General features: G+C 42.2%; 1 protein-coding gene across 6 annotated transcripts in view; it reads left to right on the plus strand.

The window, feature by feature from the left end:
* Positions 1 to 338: 338 nt before the first annotated feature.
* ARHGAP17 (Rho GTPase activating protein 17) overlaps positions 339 to 17,247 on the plus strand; it is a 47,905-nt gene continuing 30,996 nt past the window's right edge. For 5 of the 6 annotated variants that reach the window (XM_055707203.1, XM_055707202.1, XM_055707204.1 and 2 more), the window contains exon 1: positions 339 to 497. In XM_055707203.1, coding sequence (XP_055563178.1) covers positions 445 to 497 — 53 coding nt within the window. In that variant the 5' untranslated portion in view covers positions 339 to 444. Of the gene's footprint in view, positions 498 to 4,442; positions 4,515 to 17,247 lie in introns of all 6 variants that reach the window. The other variant, XM_055707205.1, reaches the window with a different exon arrangement.

The raw sequence follows: 17,247 nt of genomic DNA on the forward strand, positions 1-17,247 counted from the left end.
ATGTCCAATGAGAGAGTGGGAGCTACACCGCCCCGCCCAGGAAACGGCAGTGGTACCGCAAGGGAAGCCGGGAGCAGTAGTCTTGGGGGACGCTAGGCAGTAAGGCTACGGCAGTGGCTCCCGGGGCTGTCTGCACCGGCAGGGGTAGCCTTCGCGCACAGAGCCCAGCTCCGCTGAAACAGCAGTGCTCCGCGCTTCCGAAGTGAGCGGTCTGGCGGAGGAACTGACATCCTTACCCCGGGCGGGACATCCGGGCTCCCGGCTGCCCCGCCCGTTCCCCCACGGGCAGGGGAGGGAGGGGGCGGGACCGGAAGTGGTTGTGCGTTCCGGTGGGGGCGGGGCCGGTGGCGCCGCCGCGAGGAGGGAGGAGGCGGGAGGCCGGGGCGGTGTGGCTGCGGCGGAGCAGTGGGTGCTTGCCGGGAGGCCGGGGGAACGGCTGCCGCCATGAAGAAACAGTTCAACCGGATGAAGCAGCTGGCCAACCAGACCGTCGGCAGGTGAGCGGCGGGGCCAGGGTCCCGTGGCGGTGGGCGGACCCGCCGGGCCGGGCTGGGGCGCCGGCGGGGCTCGGGCGGCGGCTCCGATTCTCCGTGCGAAGCCAACGGGCAGCGGGCGGAGGCCATTCGCAGTCTGGGGGCGGGGAGGGGACTGGCCATGGCCGCGGGGGGGAACCTTCTGTAGGCTCTGGGAGCATCGAGTGGGCAGGCGGTGGAGCAGGGGCCGGCTCCCGGGACCGGGCTGGAGGAGAGGAAGAGCCGCTTCTCTTCGTAGTATTGCTCGAAAAGTATACAAAAATGAGCCGCAAGATGAAGATTCCGGTCCTTGGTTCTGGGACCTGGGCGAGTGCCTGCTCCAGGTCGGTCTCCGCTGGCACTGAGGCCTCGCCCGATCTGCTCGGACGTGTCAGCCCCGGGTCTGTGGCGGGGCCCGTGGGGCCACCTGAGCCCCCTCGGGGGTGGCCCTGGCCCCCGCCGCTGTTTGCATCTTTCGCTTCCTGCCGGGGGGTTCGCCACTTTGGTTTCCTTTGTTACTCTGTGAATATTGGGTTATTTGATCTGTTTCTTGCTCTTTTTTTCACATTTAAGAAGACTTCAAAGAGTGTGTCTTCTGTCACTTAATTTTAACTAAAATAACAGAAGGCTCGTAGGTATGATTGCCACCAGTTTCCAGACGTCGGAGTCTTGGAAGGCCTTTAGCCTGATTCTGTAGAAAGAAACCTGCACAGAGTCACAGGAGCATTGTCCTGCAGCTCTTCTGTGTGCTAAAAACACAAATGTAACTTCACAGCGGGTCTAGTAGAGTTCTGTATTTCCCTGCTACCTCCCAGCTCCTCTCTATTTTCAGTGAAAACTTGATCTGAAAGGGTGTACTTACACTGGAAATATAAACTTTCATATTATCTGAGTTTATATTTTCATGGTCTCGACTCCAATGACTTATTTGACACAGTGTTTATATTATTTGGGGCCTACATACCTATAGAACAGGTCAAGTGTGTCAGCTAATAATGGCTAAGTAGCAGATTGGTAATAGGGTGTTTGTTCCGCTGTAAAAGAGCATAACTTCCAAACCAATCTTGTGCCCTTTCATTCTCATTTTATGTAAATTAATGGATTATTTTTTTTTTTACATTGTGAGAGTGTTTATTAGCATCCTCTTTTTGCATGTGTTGGGCCCACAGATCCAAATCTTAAGTGGAATTTCAAGTAATCTGCATCGTACCAAGTAGGATAAACATCTCGGGCTGCTTTCTGTTTCCAAGGGGAAAATCAGAATTAAATCTGGAGAACTGTTTATAGTCATGTTGGGAGGTTCGTGATGACCTTTGGCTAAATGCAGCTGAAGCCTAGTGGAAGCTGTAGCTATCGGTTGTTTCACAACGAGGTTCTTGGGGTGTGGTTGTCTGTGTGCATGATCATTGCTCATACTTCACAGGTAGTCCACTGGTGCCTTGGCAGCCTGGGTCTGGAGCAGCAAAGTTTTTCAGTTTCATTAAAATACAGACAAGTACCTGTAACTGTTTTTCATTAAAAACTATTTAAAATGACACTGACTCGCTTGTTTTTATAGGCTTAATATGAATAGCTAGTTCAAATTAAATTTAGACTCTCTTTCTCTCTTTCCTGTTTTGGTCAGTATTAAATACAAGCACATCCTTATTGGTTCTGTCTTCACTTACACGGTGTGTTTTAACAATAAAGTATCTTTGGTTAGTTGTACGGATTCTTTACCCAAGAACATACAAATTTTTATTTAAATAGAGGTGAGAAGACTGAAGAGTGAGTGCAATCATAAAGTTTTGATTGCTGCTTGTTGCCTTTTTCGTGTATAAATTATATCCTCATGTTTGTAAGTGCTTTGAATGAGCCAAATTGACCCTTCAAGGGTTTTGTTGGCATAGTCTTGTTAGCACAAGGTGATACTTGCTCTCGTTGCTGCCCTTAATATTTGTGGCTTTCCAAGTTGAAGAAAAATGCTTATGTAATCAAAATGATTTGCAGCACTGTAAATCTACATTAATTCTAATGAAACTCAGGAAACCTAGTTTATGGATGCAATTTGGGCATGGGAGGGAAAGAAACAAAACTGGGGAGGTTTGTGTTGGCTTTTGCAGTGTATGATCGCCTGTACGTATAGGAGCTGTAACGGTGGAAACTCAGTGAAGATACTCTTACATTGTGCAGTGCATTCTTGTGCACAACTGAGCAGTGCTTTTCCCCAAACCTGTTTTTCTTTAATGTTTTCTTTGCAGTGACTTTTGAGATATCTTGTTGTCTGAAGATGTTTAACATTTTTTATTAGATGTTTTCTTAGATACAAACAGCATTTGAAATAGTAACTGTTTTTAAGGGGTGTCAGAGCCCACAGTCTAGTGAAGACTTTGATTTGATAGAGATAATTTCTGGAAATGCTCGTGCATCTGTCCTCCTTCAGCTGAGGAGGTGAGAGGGATGTCTCAGCCCTGCAACACTCATCAGGAAATCGAGCATGATTAGACCACTCAGTGTACAAAGAAGGAGAAATGGTTCGCTTTCATTTTAATAAAAGTTAACTTGAAAAACATTTTGTTTCAAGAGGTGTATCAAATGTGCTATTAAAGTTAATTGGTGAATATTTAATATTATTAGCATACTTATATTTCATGTACTAGCCAAGCATTCCAGTAGTCACCAGGGTCTTAATTCATTTCCCAAAGTAAAATCATTTAGTAGTGGCAGATTTGTAATTGGCTTCACTTGCAAATATCAGGGCTGAGGTTTTCAGATTTCAGGCAGCGCTGCATTCTCTGGTTTTGATAAGCACTGTACAACTCTTGGAAGATGTGGGAGATGCGACAGTCATCGTTCAGTAGGATCTTGCAGGCAGTATTAGCAGAGGGAAGTGTTTCTGGCACTGGGTACCAAAACCAGGACTGAACCATTTCAGTTTTGTAATGTTGAAGGAAAAAAGGGACGGGGGGGAAATTGAAACTTGCTTCCCATCTGGTGCTATTGCAGCTTGCTGCTTTCTGAGACGGGTTTACATTGAGTTGGTGTAACTTGTTCCTTAGCTGTTTATGCTTGGACAGAATGAGGAGACAAATCCTATGTCAAAAGGACTTTAATGGTTATGTAAATTTCTTGAAGAGGTGCAGTGTTCAGTCTTTCAAGGCCCCATATGCCACTGGGACATCAAGAAGCCGCCCCTCAAGAGAAGTAGTATTTGGAGGAAGAGTTTGGGCATCTGCGCTGAGGGGTCACGTTTCTGCTGTTTCTCCTGGGGTGCTTGGGGATGTTGTAGGGACTGCCTGCTCCCAGCTACCTTTTCTGGCACATTTGCTCTTTGGTATAATCTGCTGCTCCAAAGGGTGACCTTCGACTGGCTGTTGCTTTTCATGGTGGTGTATTCGGAAGGGGTATAGTCTTCTGCTTTTCACTCATTCAAAGCTTTTTTCACTATAGTTGAGGGGTGGGGAGAACAAGCATGTTATCGTGAGGTCAGCAACCCTTGGCTGTGCATCAGTGATGTCTTTACCATGGTTTTTTTCTCTTTATCAAAGAGACATTTATCGTGTTCAGCTTGCTGTAGGTATGAATGGTACTGCCTTTCTTACACCCAGCTTCCCAAGGTCGGCATCCTTGGCCTTGTACCACAAATACATGACTGAGGATCAGAGAAGTAATACCTTAGCATGGAAAAATAAGAAAAGATGGGCAAGAGCTTCATTAAAGCAGAGGAATGGTGTTTATGGGAAGCCTATGAGTCTGCGTGGATAGTATTATATAGATTTATGAAATATATGTAGGAAACTAATTAAAGAGGGGATTAGCTGAGTGGAACAGGATTCCACAATAATTAATAGATGTGTTAAATATTTTGCAGCAATTATCTCGTGGATGTCTTTGGATGCCTTAAGACAAGTATTCAATCTGTCACTGAGTATTTTTTTATGTATTTGACAGGTTTGTTTTAAGTGCTGCAGGTGTGCAAGCGTTTCTGCTGAGGGGAGCAACCCAAGCTGGTTAACCTGTAAGGTGAAATATCAATTACTTGTCTAAACCTGGAGGAAAGGGGGAAATGAAACTATGTTTTGCCTTTCATTGAAAACTGACAGTTCAAGCACTGGTCCCTTGAGTTTTGTTGGCTGGTTTCGGGTAGTGTCGGCTGCTTCAGAGACTGTCCAAGTTTAGGCCAGGCAACTGTGTGACCACCTCTCACGGTGAGGTGGCTTCAGAACTTCCCTGGGGCAGTCTTAGCTAGAGTAACAAACTGCGAATCTCAGTGTGTGATTCTTGTGTCATCATGAAGGATCTTGAACCTAGTCAGAGATAATTAAAGAAGCAGGGCTGGGGCATGAAGGGGAGCAGAGGCATGGCTTACCAGGAAATAATTAGTTCCACATGAGCTGAATTAATGCAACAGAATAAACTGGCATCTTGACCATGACAGATACACAGCTAATCGTACAAAACAACTATCTCAAAAATCTAACTTTATTTTGAGCTATGTATCAACTCCAGCCTAAGCAGCTGGAAACAACTTGAAACTTTTCGTTAGGCTTAAAAAAATAAGGGTGGGAAGGTGGTGGAGAAAAAAAGAGTAACCTTCATTCTGAATGTCGTGGTTTTCCGGTGGCCTCTGATTCCTTAGAGGCTATGTGCTGAGATTGATTTTAATGGATTTGTGTTAATTCTGCTAAGCTTTCATCTGTTTTGAGGACCGAGGCTTGTACGCACTGAGAAAAGTTCCTTGTTTCACACAGAGATTTTGTGTGTGCTTCATCTGGGTACAGTGCCTTGTGAAGTGGAAGCTGCGGAATATGTTTTAGCACATGCTGTTTTACAGATTTGAAGGGGTGAGGTACCACTTCCTGGTGTGTTGTACTTTTCCTTGGGATGCTTTGTAAGCAGGTACTCATGTTAGCAGATCAGCTATGTGTTAGGCTCAGAAGTGAAAAGGGTGTAGTATGTATGACATCAACAAAGTAATTCTTCAGATATCTGTGAGTGCTTGTCTTAGAACTTTCATACCCTTTTATAAATTACAAAGGGAGACAGATCTTGATGAGAAGCTCGGGAAGTATTCTACTTTATAGTTGCAATCATCTCTAATGAAAATAAATGTTCAGAGGCATTGTCATTAAAGGCTTTCAAATGATACACTAATAAGCATTTGAACTACATAGCGAAGTAATTTATGTGAGGAATGAGTCCATAGAGGTGTTTGTATCATGCTGTTTGCTTACAGAAAAACAGGTTGGTAATTAATGACACTCGTTAGACTGTCTTACTATTTTACATGAGTTGGGCTTTCCTGCCTCTGGGGACACAACTATTGATGTTGTTCCCATCGATTTCTATTTTAATCTTTTAGGTGTGATCAACAGAGTACCATACAGATTAAAACTTACTCTATCCAACTGGTCTGGAAAGTTTAGGTCTGGTGAAGTCATCTAAGATCAAGACTGATAAATAGGTGGTGGATATACTTACTGTCTTTACTAGGAGAGATACTCTATCTGCCCTTACGCTTTAACAGTAATTTAAACCAGGGACAGGCAGATCTGACTAATTAGAAATCTGGAAGAGACCACAAACCGCCTTAGAAAGACCTTTTTTTTTATGCAAGAAACTAAGTTACTATAGCTTCTTTACTAGTCTGCCACTGTTCAAATACAATTTCTTGTGTACAGATAGGTTTCTCCAGGCCCTGTACACATGACATTACTGTGACTCAACAGCATTATTAGAACATACCTTTTAATAGCTCATGCCCTGCATAAAATTTACTATGCTAAACTATATTTAGTATTTCTTCAAGCCACTTGGCAATCTGTAAGTTAAATCGATGTTATTGTAACATAGTCTTTTTAACTTGCTTTAATGTAATATTATTGAATGATTCTGTACAGTAAGAAACTACTTACATTTGATTTGTATAGGGAAAGACCAGCTGGAAAACAGTAATTTTTAGTAATACTTCACGGGAAAAGTGGGTGATCCAAGTTACTAATTTTTTTCTTCCCGCTAAAGTGTTATCCGTTGGTTCTAGTCTTTTTTCAGAATTGTTCTGTGAGTTATTGCCTAAGGAAGTTCTTCTGCTTCTTTGGCTTTTGTTGCTAGCACTTTACAAACTAGCTTTTTGAAGCATCCAGGGTGGTAAAACAAGAATGCACTTGCCTCTGTTAAGTCCATAACACTTCAGACAATATAACATGAACCCTGCAATGCCATTTAATGTCAGAGAAATATCTCTTTAATGTTTTTCTAGTTCTTGTGTAGAAAAAAAAAAAAAATTGAGTATGACCCCGGTATCTGAAAATGTCAGGCTCACGCAAACATCCTTTTAAAAGAAGTTAAATGTGATAAATGTTATTTACTTGGAGTGCGTGTTGTCATTGGCAAAGAGATTTGAAAAAGTGGTAAACAACGCTGAAATACATTCATATTTACAGGCAGGGGGAGATCTGCTTTGTACTTGGTCTTTTAGGTTGACATTTTTCTGTGTCGGAGTACTCATGAAAAGAAAAATCTCAGTTCAGTGTTTATAATAGTTAACTTAGACATTTCCTGTTTATCTCCAAATGAAGCTTGAGGTCTCTTTAATTAGAAAATTGACTTAGATCTTTCTGGATGGCAGAGCAATTTGATGATGGGTTTAAAAGAGTCCAAGCAGATGAAATTAGGGAAGATCTGTTTTGCTGAACATGTGCAGACCTTTGGATTTCATGTAACTGTCAAGGACTGATTGAAATAAAATGTGTGTGAATGCTAAAGCACTTGTATACTGACAGCAAAGGGAATGCATTATCTAAACATCTCTGTGTTGGTAGTTTGGCTGTTGAACAGGCAGAGCAAGGAGGCAGTAAGCTTTGTATTGCCTGAAACGCTGGAGCTGGTGTATCCAGCTGCATAAACTGCGCATTACCGCTTAGCTGCTTCTAGGCTACGGTACGGCTGTGCAGAAGTGCAGAACTTTATGAAGTGGTGTGTCTGTCCGAGGTGTAAGCAAGCCAAGTATCAGCCGCTACCCCTTTAACACTGCTTCTCAGCCTCAGCAGTGTATCAACAAAGTCTCTTGGTATCTGCATATTTATCTGTTTCCTGCACCCTTTGGGGAAAACTGACACAATGTAATGCCTTGTGCAACTCAGGAATCTGATTTTTCTAACAGTACAAACTTCCAATTATAGGAAAACATGCAGCTATTATGTTTTCAGTTTGGGGCTGCTTCTTGTGGTAGGACTTGGCACTTGCCAGTGTGTGTGTGACTGCCATTAATGCAGCAACAAATGGAGTAGTTTGTGGATATAAATTGTGTCCAAGATGTAATCTAGATTAAATTTTGTGAGCATGCCTGTTAATCCTGTTGATTAATGTACCCTTCAAAGCACATTGCTAAAGCTGAAGGAAAAATTACCTGAATTTACCCGAGTTGAGGACATTGTAGAGACTTTCTTCAATTGTTCTGTCTTGGTAGACAGCTTGTGAGCTGGTGAGGTCTGTGAGGCTGAACGCCTGCTGCTGCTGGGGAGATGCTGACTTGTACTGGAACCCCTGGTAAGAAGAGAGGTTTTGTCTGTGAACAGATGGCCAGAAAACGAAGGAGTGTGCTCTGGCCTGCTTTTAGGTGTTCCCTCAAAGTTTTGTAAAGGCAGTCAGTTACCAGTATCTCTTAATTCCTCCAGGACCAAGATGACCTCCTATTGCTTTAAAGTTGTTAAGAATCTAGGTTGTTAAGAATCCTTAAGATTAGAAACTGTTTAAGAAATGACGCTGTGTTTTGGAGAAAGTTACTTCTCGGCAGAAATTAGCTGTGTGTAATGCTGTGCTTAGTGCATTGCATATGGTGTTTTCCAGAAAACCACCATATGAAACTTTCTAGATAGTTCACGTTGCATTTGGAGTGCTCTTATAAGGGCAGCAACAGGTTTTAAATCAATGAGTAAGTATTTGCTCAGCCCTTTGTTTAAAAAGCCTCATCACTTGTGATTCGGTTCCAGACCACATGAAAACCTAGGAGTGCCTCAGCTGGGCTGCGTCTGCCTTGCCCAGCGTCCAGAAGCTGATGACGTGGGAAGGGTGCAAGGCTCCAGTATCCCGTGGTGTTTCCCACACATGTTCTCACGGCCATCAGCTGTGTCTATCTCAGGAGCTTCCTGAGCCCGAGGTGACTTCGGTGCAGTTGGTGTCTGATAGCACCAGGCTTGTGGTGGTCCACGCAGAGATTGCCCATCATTGCTAACGTAAAGCTCCACCTTACTGAACAGCTGAAGAATGTGTTAAAGCTGTGGTCTGCTCCCCTGCTTCTCAGAAAGTTCAAATTCTGATAGTTTAAACTACTGATCTTCTTAAGTGGATCTTGTATGAAAGAAACATGTTTTTTCCATGCCTGCAATATGAGAATGAGACCCTGAGTGTGTTGCCTTATTTTTCTGAGCAGTGGGTGCTGCCAAGGCAGATGCAGCTTCAGTTATTTTGCTTCCCCTTAATAGATGCAGAAAATGCTTTTCAAACTTACGTAAAAATCTCTGGTATTTGGTGGTGAAGAATGACTTGGTTTTGTTGTGCTATATTTTGTTGACTTGAAGATACCTTAATAAAATGTTGTGCTTTCCGGGTGAGAACTAGCTACAGCCTGTTGGTTAGAAGAAGAAAGTTATATAATAACTTTGTGGCAGACTTGTGTGTCAAGTGCTGAGTGGGCAGTGTGTGAAATACTTGAGATTTTTTCTGCAGAAAAAAATTAAAAGGATTCCGTACTCAGGGATTTAGGAAATATTAATTATCCTCTTGTGTGCGTGCCCTCATCTCTTTCGGCTCTGTTCATCATGCTGCTGCTTGATGAAATAGATAAGAGGACTGATAAAATAGTCACAATAGACAGACATACAGCATAGGACCTGTTGTAACTGGATCATCTTGGGCTTCCTCTTCTGCTGGGGGGTCAGAACTACACAGCAAGGGTAAAGGGAGCATCTGTCTCAGGAAAGCAGTGTCTTATGTTGCCTTAAAATGATTAATAAAACGTCATTTTTCTGTGCAGATTTTTCTCAGGTGGTTTCACAAGGTTTTGAAGGGTCTAGGGCAGCAATATAATGGTCAGCTGTGCAACTGCATTCTGGAGGTGGAGTCCAGCTCTTCTGATATTTATTCATATAAACAAAATAATCTTGGTATTACCCTCTTTGTGGGTGAAGTTGTGATTCCTTGATTCTGACTTGATCTGATGGTGTTACTTAGAGCAAATAATTTTAATATAAGGTTATGCTCAGAGTCAAAATCCTAAAATAGTAATGATTTAATCTGCCAAAATAGCTAAAGTGATCTAACAAGCTCTTTCAACCTGATGCTGTAATGTGATACACTTGGAATTTATGAAAGCAAATGTATTTCTTAGATACTTGCCATGGTATTTTTAGGTTATGATAATGGATCTGTGACCAGAACTGCTCTTTAGAGGTCATTGTATTAGCAAATGATGAAATGCCAAATACATATGGTCTTTTTAGGATGTGGTTAAATGAAAAGTGTCTTAGTGTCTTAGAGATGTTTTCTAGTATTATGCACCGCTTCCAGAAAGAGAGGTTTCATGGCTTAAAAGAAGTAGCTCCGTTTTTTTGGTGTTTTAGGAGAACCTCCAACCCAGTGTTAGGTCTTACATAAAGCAGGAATTAGCTGCCCCTGTTTGCCATGGCAAAGCTCTGGTCTGAAACCAATGGGAGCTTAATAATGCCAATTAAACTGGGTGAGGTATGGCTGATCTCTGGTAATTCAGAACAGAGTAGCTTCACAGCAGTTGGTGGTGGCATATCAAGTGATTTCTAACAGATCACTGTGCTTGATTACCTCATTTTGTCAGGGCTGTTTGATTGTTATAGGTACCAGTCTTGAAAGGAAGGCTGAATTTGATCCTCGCTGAAACTGTCATGCTCAAAGCAGCACTTGCTGTCTAGACAAGAAAAAAAAAAAAGGGAACTTGCGAGTATCCTTTTTATCTGCAGCATTGCTTTGTTGACTGGATTTGAACATTTTGGTTAAGATTTATTCCTTAGGAACTAAGTAGTCTTAAAAACTTTGAGTTTGCAATGGCTTTTCCATTGCTGATAAAAGCACGTCAGAATAGTTGTGCATCTTATGCTTGGACAGTCCTGCTGTCTCAACAGGAAACAGCTTTCATAAATACGCGCCAGCTGGGTGAGGTCACAAGTTCTTCTCCTCATGAGGTGGAGCCTTTTTTTTTTACTCGACACAGATTGTTTTCTTGTGAAGTTAATTGCATTGCAAAATGACAGGAACATCCTGGGGACTGCAGCAGAGTGAATCAAAGAGCCAGGGGATCTGCAAAACCTGAGTATGCAAAATACCCAAATCACTTTTAGGTGAGAAGGATCAGGAATGGAGGTTTTTTCCCATCTGGCTTACAAATTGTCCTGTGCCAGAAATTGCTGGACTGAGGTTTTTGTATAAATATATTCATTGGCGAGATTGCATGTTTCTCAAGATAGCAGTGACACTTCCAGAGTGAAAATTAATAAAAGGAAAATTGGTAACTTGTACAGCTGGTGACTGGTAACCTGTACAGAACAGGTAGGTCATTGTTGAGAGCTGTTAATGCTGTCAGAGCATGCCACTTGTGCACTTGTACACACATCCTTGGTGACACAGTTAAGGCTACAAAAAACTACTTTAGCTAGTGACAGGAAAATTAAGTTAAAAGATTGGCCCTTTTTTAGGAGATGAATTGCCTTGCATGCAGATTGGAAAGTTGTGGCTGTGATGTGGCTTTGAGAAGTACAGCAGCGTATTCAAATGCAAACTTCTCTGGCATCTATGAACTAATTATCAAGCAACCTATAGAAGATATTAATCCACCTGATTAAAATGTTCTGTTGAAAATGAAGATAGAAAGCTAGTATTTTCATACAGAAAAAGAAATGTGTGAACTAAACTGTTGCAGCTTCTATTTCAGTCGAACATTTAACTGGTTTGTTTTGCTGTAAGCCGATCTAATATGGAGATTAAGTGTTCTGATGTTTTTTGTACGAATTGAACAGTAGGATAAAATAATCCTGGTTTTGTAGCAGCAGGTCCAAGTGTGTGTTGGAAGTGCAGTATAGGTTAATAAACCTTGATTAGACTATTACTCCAAGGCTTGTATTTCCTTCTTGGAAATCTAGTGGTAGAGTTAACTTGCAGTTTCATGCTGGAACAGCAAAAAGCATCGTGTGCAACACATGGCAGGGCAGTAATGGCATGATTCTGCATGTTATACACATCAGTATGGTCTTGTATATGCTGTATCTAAGCAACATAAAAACAGACATCTATATCCAGTGCTGTAAAACCCAGTAATTGGATGAGTCGTCTCAGTTGCAGGCTAATTGTCAGACTTGGCTCAGAAACTCTCTTTCCTGTTGGTGAAACATAATAAAGGGTTCACCATTCATTGTTAATCATGGCTACTGATCAGAAAATCAGTGCAAAGGCTTCACTGTGAAATAGTAGGCATAAAGAGTAAGCCCTGTGTTGTTACTACCCTCAGTCAATTTTGTGTAACTTTAAGTCCCTGGATTCCCTTACACTTTTTTTACTGTCGATTCAAAGCTTCCAATTCCTTTTTGCATTCTTACTTTCTATTCCTACTTCATTGTTCTGCCTTTTCTATGTTTCCTTGTTTTACTTCTTGTGTTGATTCGGTTTAGTTCCTTTTCTAAGGCTTTCTCTTGCCAGTTTTGTGAGTTCCCGAACTTAAATAGACCTGTCTGGACAGTATATAAAATTAAAAACAGCTTTACCTTTGGTGAAATGTTCATTCTGGATTGGAATTTTTTGACACTTACGCAAGGTAATGTGTAGCTGAAATGTCCTGCCAAAGTGCAAAAAAGCAAATAAATATGCCAAAAATGCCCAGGATTTTTCTAGCAGTTTGGTGTATTTTGCTCATTCCCGTATTGTGTATTTTTCCTATTCAAACGTACCTGCACTGCAAAAAGTTTGTCTTTGCAAAAGGCACTACTGCCTCTTGGAGTCTTTTCCAGTGATTGGAGAATGCAGGACTTCGGGTAAAAGAAATAATAAAATTTAAAAGTGTCCTGAGTTAGTGGGCGATCCACCTGTTTTGTGGCTAGAATGGAAAGCCATGTCTTGTTTGAAAGTTCAGGATATGTCTGAGGGGGTTTTGGTGGTTTGTTGGTTGAGGTTTTGGGGTTTTTTTCCCCTTCTAAACGTGAGGGAGTTCTCATGTCAGCAGGTGGTTTGGCGAGGGGACTGGTCCTTGTCTAAAACTAAAAGCTGCCAAACCCACGTGTAGGAAATTCATGAGCCATTCTCTTACCCAGAAACATCAGCTGCTGCCTTAAATGTGGTCAGGGTGTACAACTGCATGTTGCTTTGCAGCCGTGCCCTTGCTGCCATGCCCTGACTCCCCACTGCCCTTCCATTTATTCCCACCCTTTCTTTGTGCGTGCATTTTGATCTCCACAGTGAAGTTAATCTGACTGAAAATGGGTTTTCTTCCAGCCAGGTTAGTTGATCAGCCAGGTCAGTCCTTTGAGCTGCTGAGTAGTGGAGATGCTTGTGCAAGCAGCTGAGGATGGTAGGAGGGAGGACACAACAGCTTTTTTCAGCAGCTCTGCCAGCTGATGTCACCTCCCTGTTCATGAAATGTTGGCCTCAGGGTGCAGTTTAAGCTGATGTTAAGTAGCTGCTGTTGCTAAAAGGGACAGATTTCCCCTCTCCCTGCCCAGCTTGCACTGGTGCCAGCTCCCCTGCCCAGGGGCAGGGAGTGTTGCAGCCATGGGGTGGCTTAGGGAGGGGGCCAAGACAACTGGAAACCAGTAGTTTATTGGATGTAATTCCAGTCTGAGCTGCCTTTGACTGCTGCTGATGCAGGGGAGGGATGTTAAGGAGCGGTACCTGAAGTTCAGGGGAGGGAGGATGCTTCAGACAGGACTCTTAAAAGGAGAAAAGTTGTAGGTAATCGTGCAATGGAGGAATCCAGCGTTTGCTCCTTGTCGTGCGTTTGATTTGGTGATGGCTCAAGGTGGTGCAAGTTCAAGCTGCTGTGGGGGGCCGAGGTGGGCAGCTCTGGAGGGCCAGCCCGGAGCAGGAGGTGGCTGCAGGCTGGTTCATGGCTGACTTCAGCCAGGTTCGTTTTCAGCGAGACTCGGGGCTCTGCTGCAGCTGGGTTGTGAGTGCCGCTGGAGCACAAAGGCAGCAGCGAGAGCTCCCATTTTGGCAGCGGCTACATTTGTGTTGGCATACAGGGAATGTAAAATTATACCTGAGATTAAGGAATAACAAATTCAATAATGATTTAGGTTGCTTTCTGTGCTGCTGTCTCATATCAAAATTGTACCCAGCTAATTCTAGATGAAGTTATTTCAACAAAAAGATTTTCTTGCTTGGAGGAGGGAAAGCCCTTGTGTGAAAATAAACTTTTTAACGTAAATAAATACCGGGAAGTTAAATACTAAAACCAGGTTTTTTACCAAGACATCATGTAAGGGTGTTTGTATACTGTTTTAAAAATAAATCATATTAATAAACTGACATGTTTGGAAAGTTCAGGTTCTGTAGTACATGTTATGTAGAGCGTACATGTAGAGCGTACTTAGCATGAGAAATATACATTATAATACTCAACTATTTTTTTATGCCTTGCTTTTTCCCCTTTAGGATAAGCTTAGAAAGTTTCTTATGTAGCTTAGCTTTGCCTCAGATTCCTTGGGGGTTTTTTGCACGCTAATTTGTGACAGCTTGACACAAGAGTGCTTACTTTGGAAAGAAACATATGACCACCGCTAGTTTCGTCGTGACTGGATTTAAGTATTTAGAATTTTAAGCCCCTTCAGCAGCACTTTGCTTTTTCCTTCTGAAGGTATTAGTACTTTCACAAATCAAATGCACTTTTTCAAAACAAGCCACGTGTTTTTATATTGGCCTAACATACAGTGTGAGTGGAGGCTTGGGTTTTTTTGGAAGTTAAAAAGCATACAAGGAGAGCTTTAGCTAAATTTCTGTTTGTGGTATGAAATAGTAGGTTAGCAATAAGTATTTGATTTGCTGGGACAGTAGTCAACTGGAAGCACTTAAATGTAAATTTTTGTTTGTGTCCAGAAGTTTAAAAGCTATCAGACTCAATTCATCAAAGCTCATTTGAAACATCACTTCATCAAAGAAAAGTGCTTTAAATCTGGTTCTGCATTTGAACCACAACTGTATTTTTGCTATATCAAAAGCTCAGGTTGCATTAATCTCCAATTTGCAGTGCATGTAGCTCAAAATTATCTACCTAGCTTTGTTGCATAGACTTAACTGACCATTTGGGTTTTTTCACACTGCACCATATTTGGTTTAATTCTCAATATCTAGTATTAAAACCAAATGTATATTTTGACAAGGAAGGACTGGAGTTCTGAAGGGCAGTGCGGGGCCTCACTGCAGCGACAGTACCTCCAAGGGTGTCCCTAAAATAGGATTTGGCTTGAGCCGTGGTTGTTCTAAATAGCTAAATTTACTGCCTCACTTGGGAGAGGAGCCTTGGATCCATTTCACTTACGAAGGAATTTCAGATCCCCTAATGTGAACAGTCTGTTGTGGGTTTCCCTGCAACTGCAAAGGAACAGTCTGCTTTTTTTCCAAGATGATAATCTCCCTAAAGCCTGGTCTGCCTTTAATTAGAGCAGGCAGGCTCCATCCTTCAGCATCGGATGGCTGAGATTATAGAAGAGATCAAAGTTGCAGCTTTTAGATTGAGCGACCAAGCAACGTTTGGTGGAGGAACTCAGCGGAGAAAATGAAGAAGGAAGACAAAGGAGCAGAAATCTTTATCAGTTTAGTGAGGCCTGAATTGTAGTTTTGGCTTTCTAAAGATACAGAACATGATTAATTAAATATTTTAGTTTCTTGGTGGTGATGCACCTTTCTTCCAAGCACTTCTAAAGGATTAGAAGTGCAGAAGCTTCAGTAACTAGATGGCTTAAAACTGGTGACTCGAGTGTCACCAGTTTTAGTATGAGAACTGTTTCTGCACTGAGGACTTTCCGTAGGAAGTGAGCTGGAGGGTTATCTTGTCCGAAACAGCAGCCTTTGGTGTGATTTCTGCTACTGCCACTAAAGCATTGGCAGTCACCAGATTTATGATGAAAGTAATACTTGTGCAGAAGTTTCTACTGTTAATTTGGGTGAAAAATGCAGATACTAGGCAAACTCAAAGTAACTGGTGACTGGTGGTGAGTGGTGTTGCCTAAATACTAAGTAATATTGAAAATGGTGACTGTCATCTGACAGTCATTCTGCAGTGATTTTAGAATGTTTAAGAAGAATGTGGGCAATATTGATACCTGGGGTTATGCTAGTTTCTCTGGAAAAAAATCAACCTCATTGATGATCACAATTTGTCACCTTTCAGTATGAATGCTGGTTTTGTTGTTTGGTTTTTTTTTTAATGGCAGAGAGTCAAAAAGAGATTAATTTGGGGCTTGTGTGACTTAATGAACTTGGTTTCTGTGGTGGGAGGTGTACTTGGCCAAACATTTCTGCTGTGGCTCATCTTCAAAATGCTGTACAGGTGAAACCAAACTCTTACAGTATATCCACAAAGCTGAGTATATGCTGCAGGCTGCCAAAGGAAGCAAAATAAATTCTTTGTAATAAAGGGGTTTTGAAAAGTGACCTTTAATTTATTATGTTTATGAAGACCACAATTGTAGGATTTTTGCTTTCCGGTTGCGCAGAAAGATCCTTTAGTGTGTTAAAGATCTCAACTGCTGAAAAACATACAGAAATGCAGAATCTGGGGAGTGAGAAATAGGTGTATTACAACCTGTATTTTAAATTCTATTTCAGGTAAGGAGTGCTGGTGTGAGCCTGGCTGCCTGGGAGGAGGAAGGGGCCGGGCAAACCTTGTCATGTTTTTCTGAGCTGGAAAACAAGAGGTTCCCTGCATCACCTTGATTTCTTGAAGTCAAAACCAAGTAAAAATTAAGGAAGAATCTGCCCTAGACAATGATTTATCTCACGTTTGGGTACTGACTGCAGCAGTCGCTTTAAGTGCACGGTAATTGATACCAGCAGTCGCTTCTGCGTCCTTGAAAAGGTAGCACGGAGTTTGTCTCTGTTATGTTCAGCTGTTTCATCTCTTGCCCAGATTGAAATTTTCATTTAGTTTTAAAATTATTTTATGTGTTTAATAATTAGGTTCCTTTGATGTGGATTATAAAATGCAGAAAGGTTCTCCCAGCTTAAAAGGGAAGCCCGTTCCCAGAAATTTACCACAATGTCAAATGGGGAGAAGCAAGCTGATAGTCCTGAAACACCTTTAAGTTACATTTTCTATGAAGTTTGTCTTAGTGAACGTTAAAAAAGCAAAGCTTTTAGAAGGGAAATTGCAATCTAATTCTGGATTCCTTGTTTTGGAACAGAGCTGCTGATTCTTTCATTTTTCCTGGCAGCAAATCCTGCCTATTGTATGTGCAGAGCGGGCAGGATGTGCTGCCAGCACAGCACCGGCAAAGGTGCTCTGAAGCATTCGCTCACCATCAGAGCTCATTCGGTTATTGGTGGTAACAAACAAATGCTTTGTTTAAGGAAAATCAAACAGCAGGGAAGGCTAGCTTTAATTTTGACTCATGTTTCGGGTGGATGTCTCCTTGCTTCTGCTGAAATCTTTCCGGAGTTAGGAACGCGGATTTGTTGTTTCTCCATGAAGCAAACTGCCCTCCAGTGGCATCACCTCCTGCCAGCTCCACCTCCCATCTGCCAT

The sequence above is a fragment of the Falco cherrug genome, chromosome 4 (assembly GCF_023634085.1).
Source record: "Falco cherrug isolate bFalChe1 chromosome 4, bFalChe1.pri, whole genome shotgun sequence".
NCBI lineage: Eukaryota > Metazoa > Chordata > Aves > Falconiformes > Falconidae > Falco > Falco cherrug.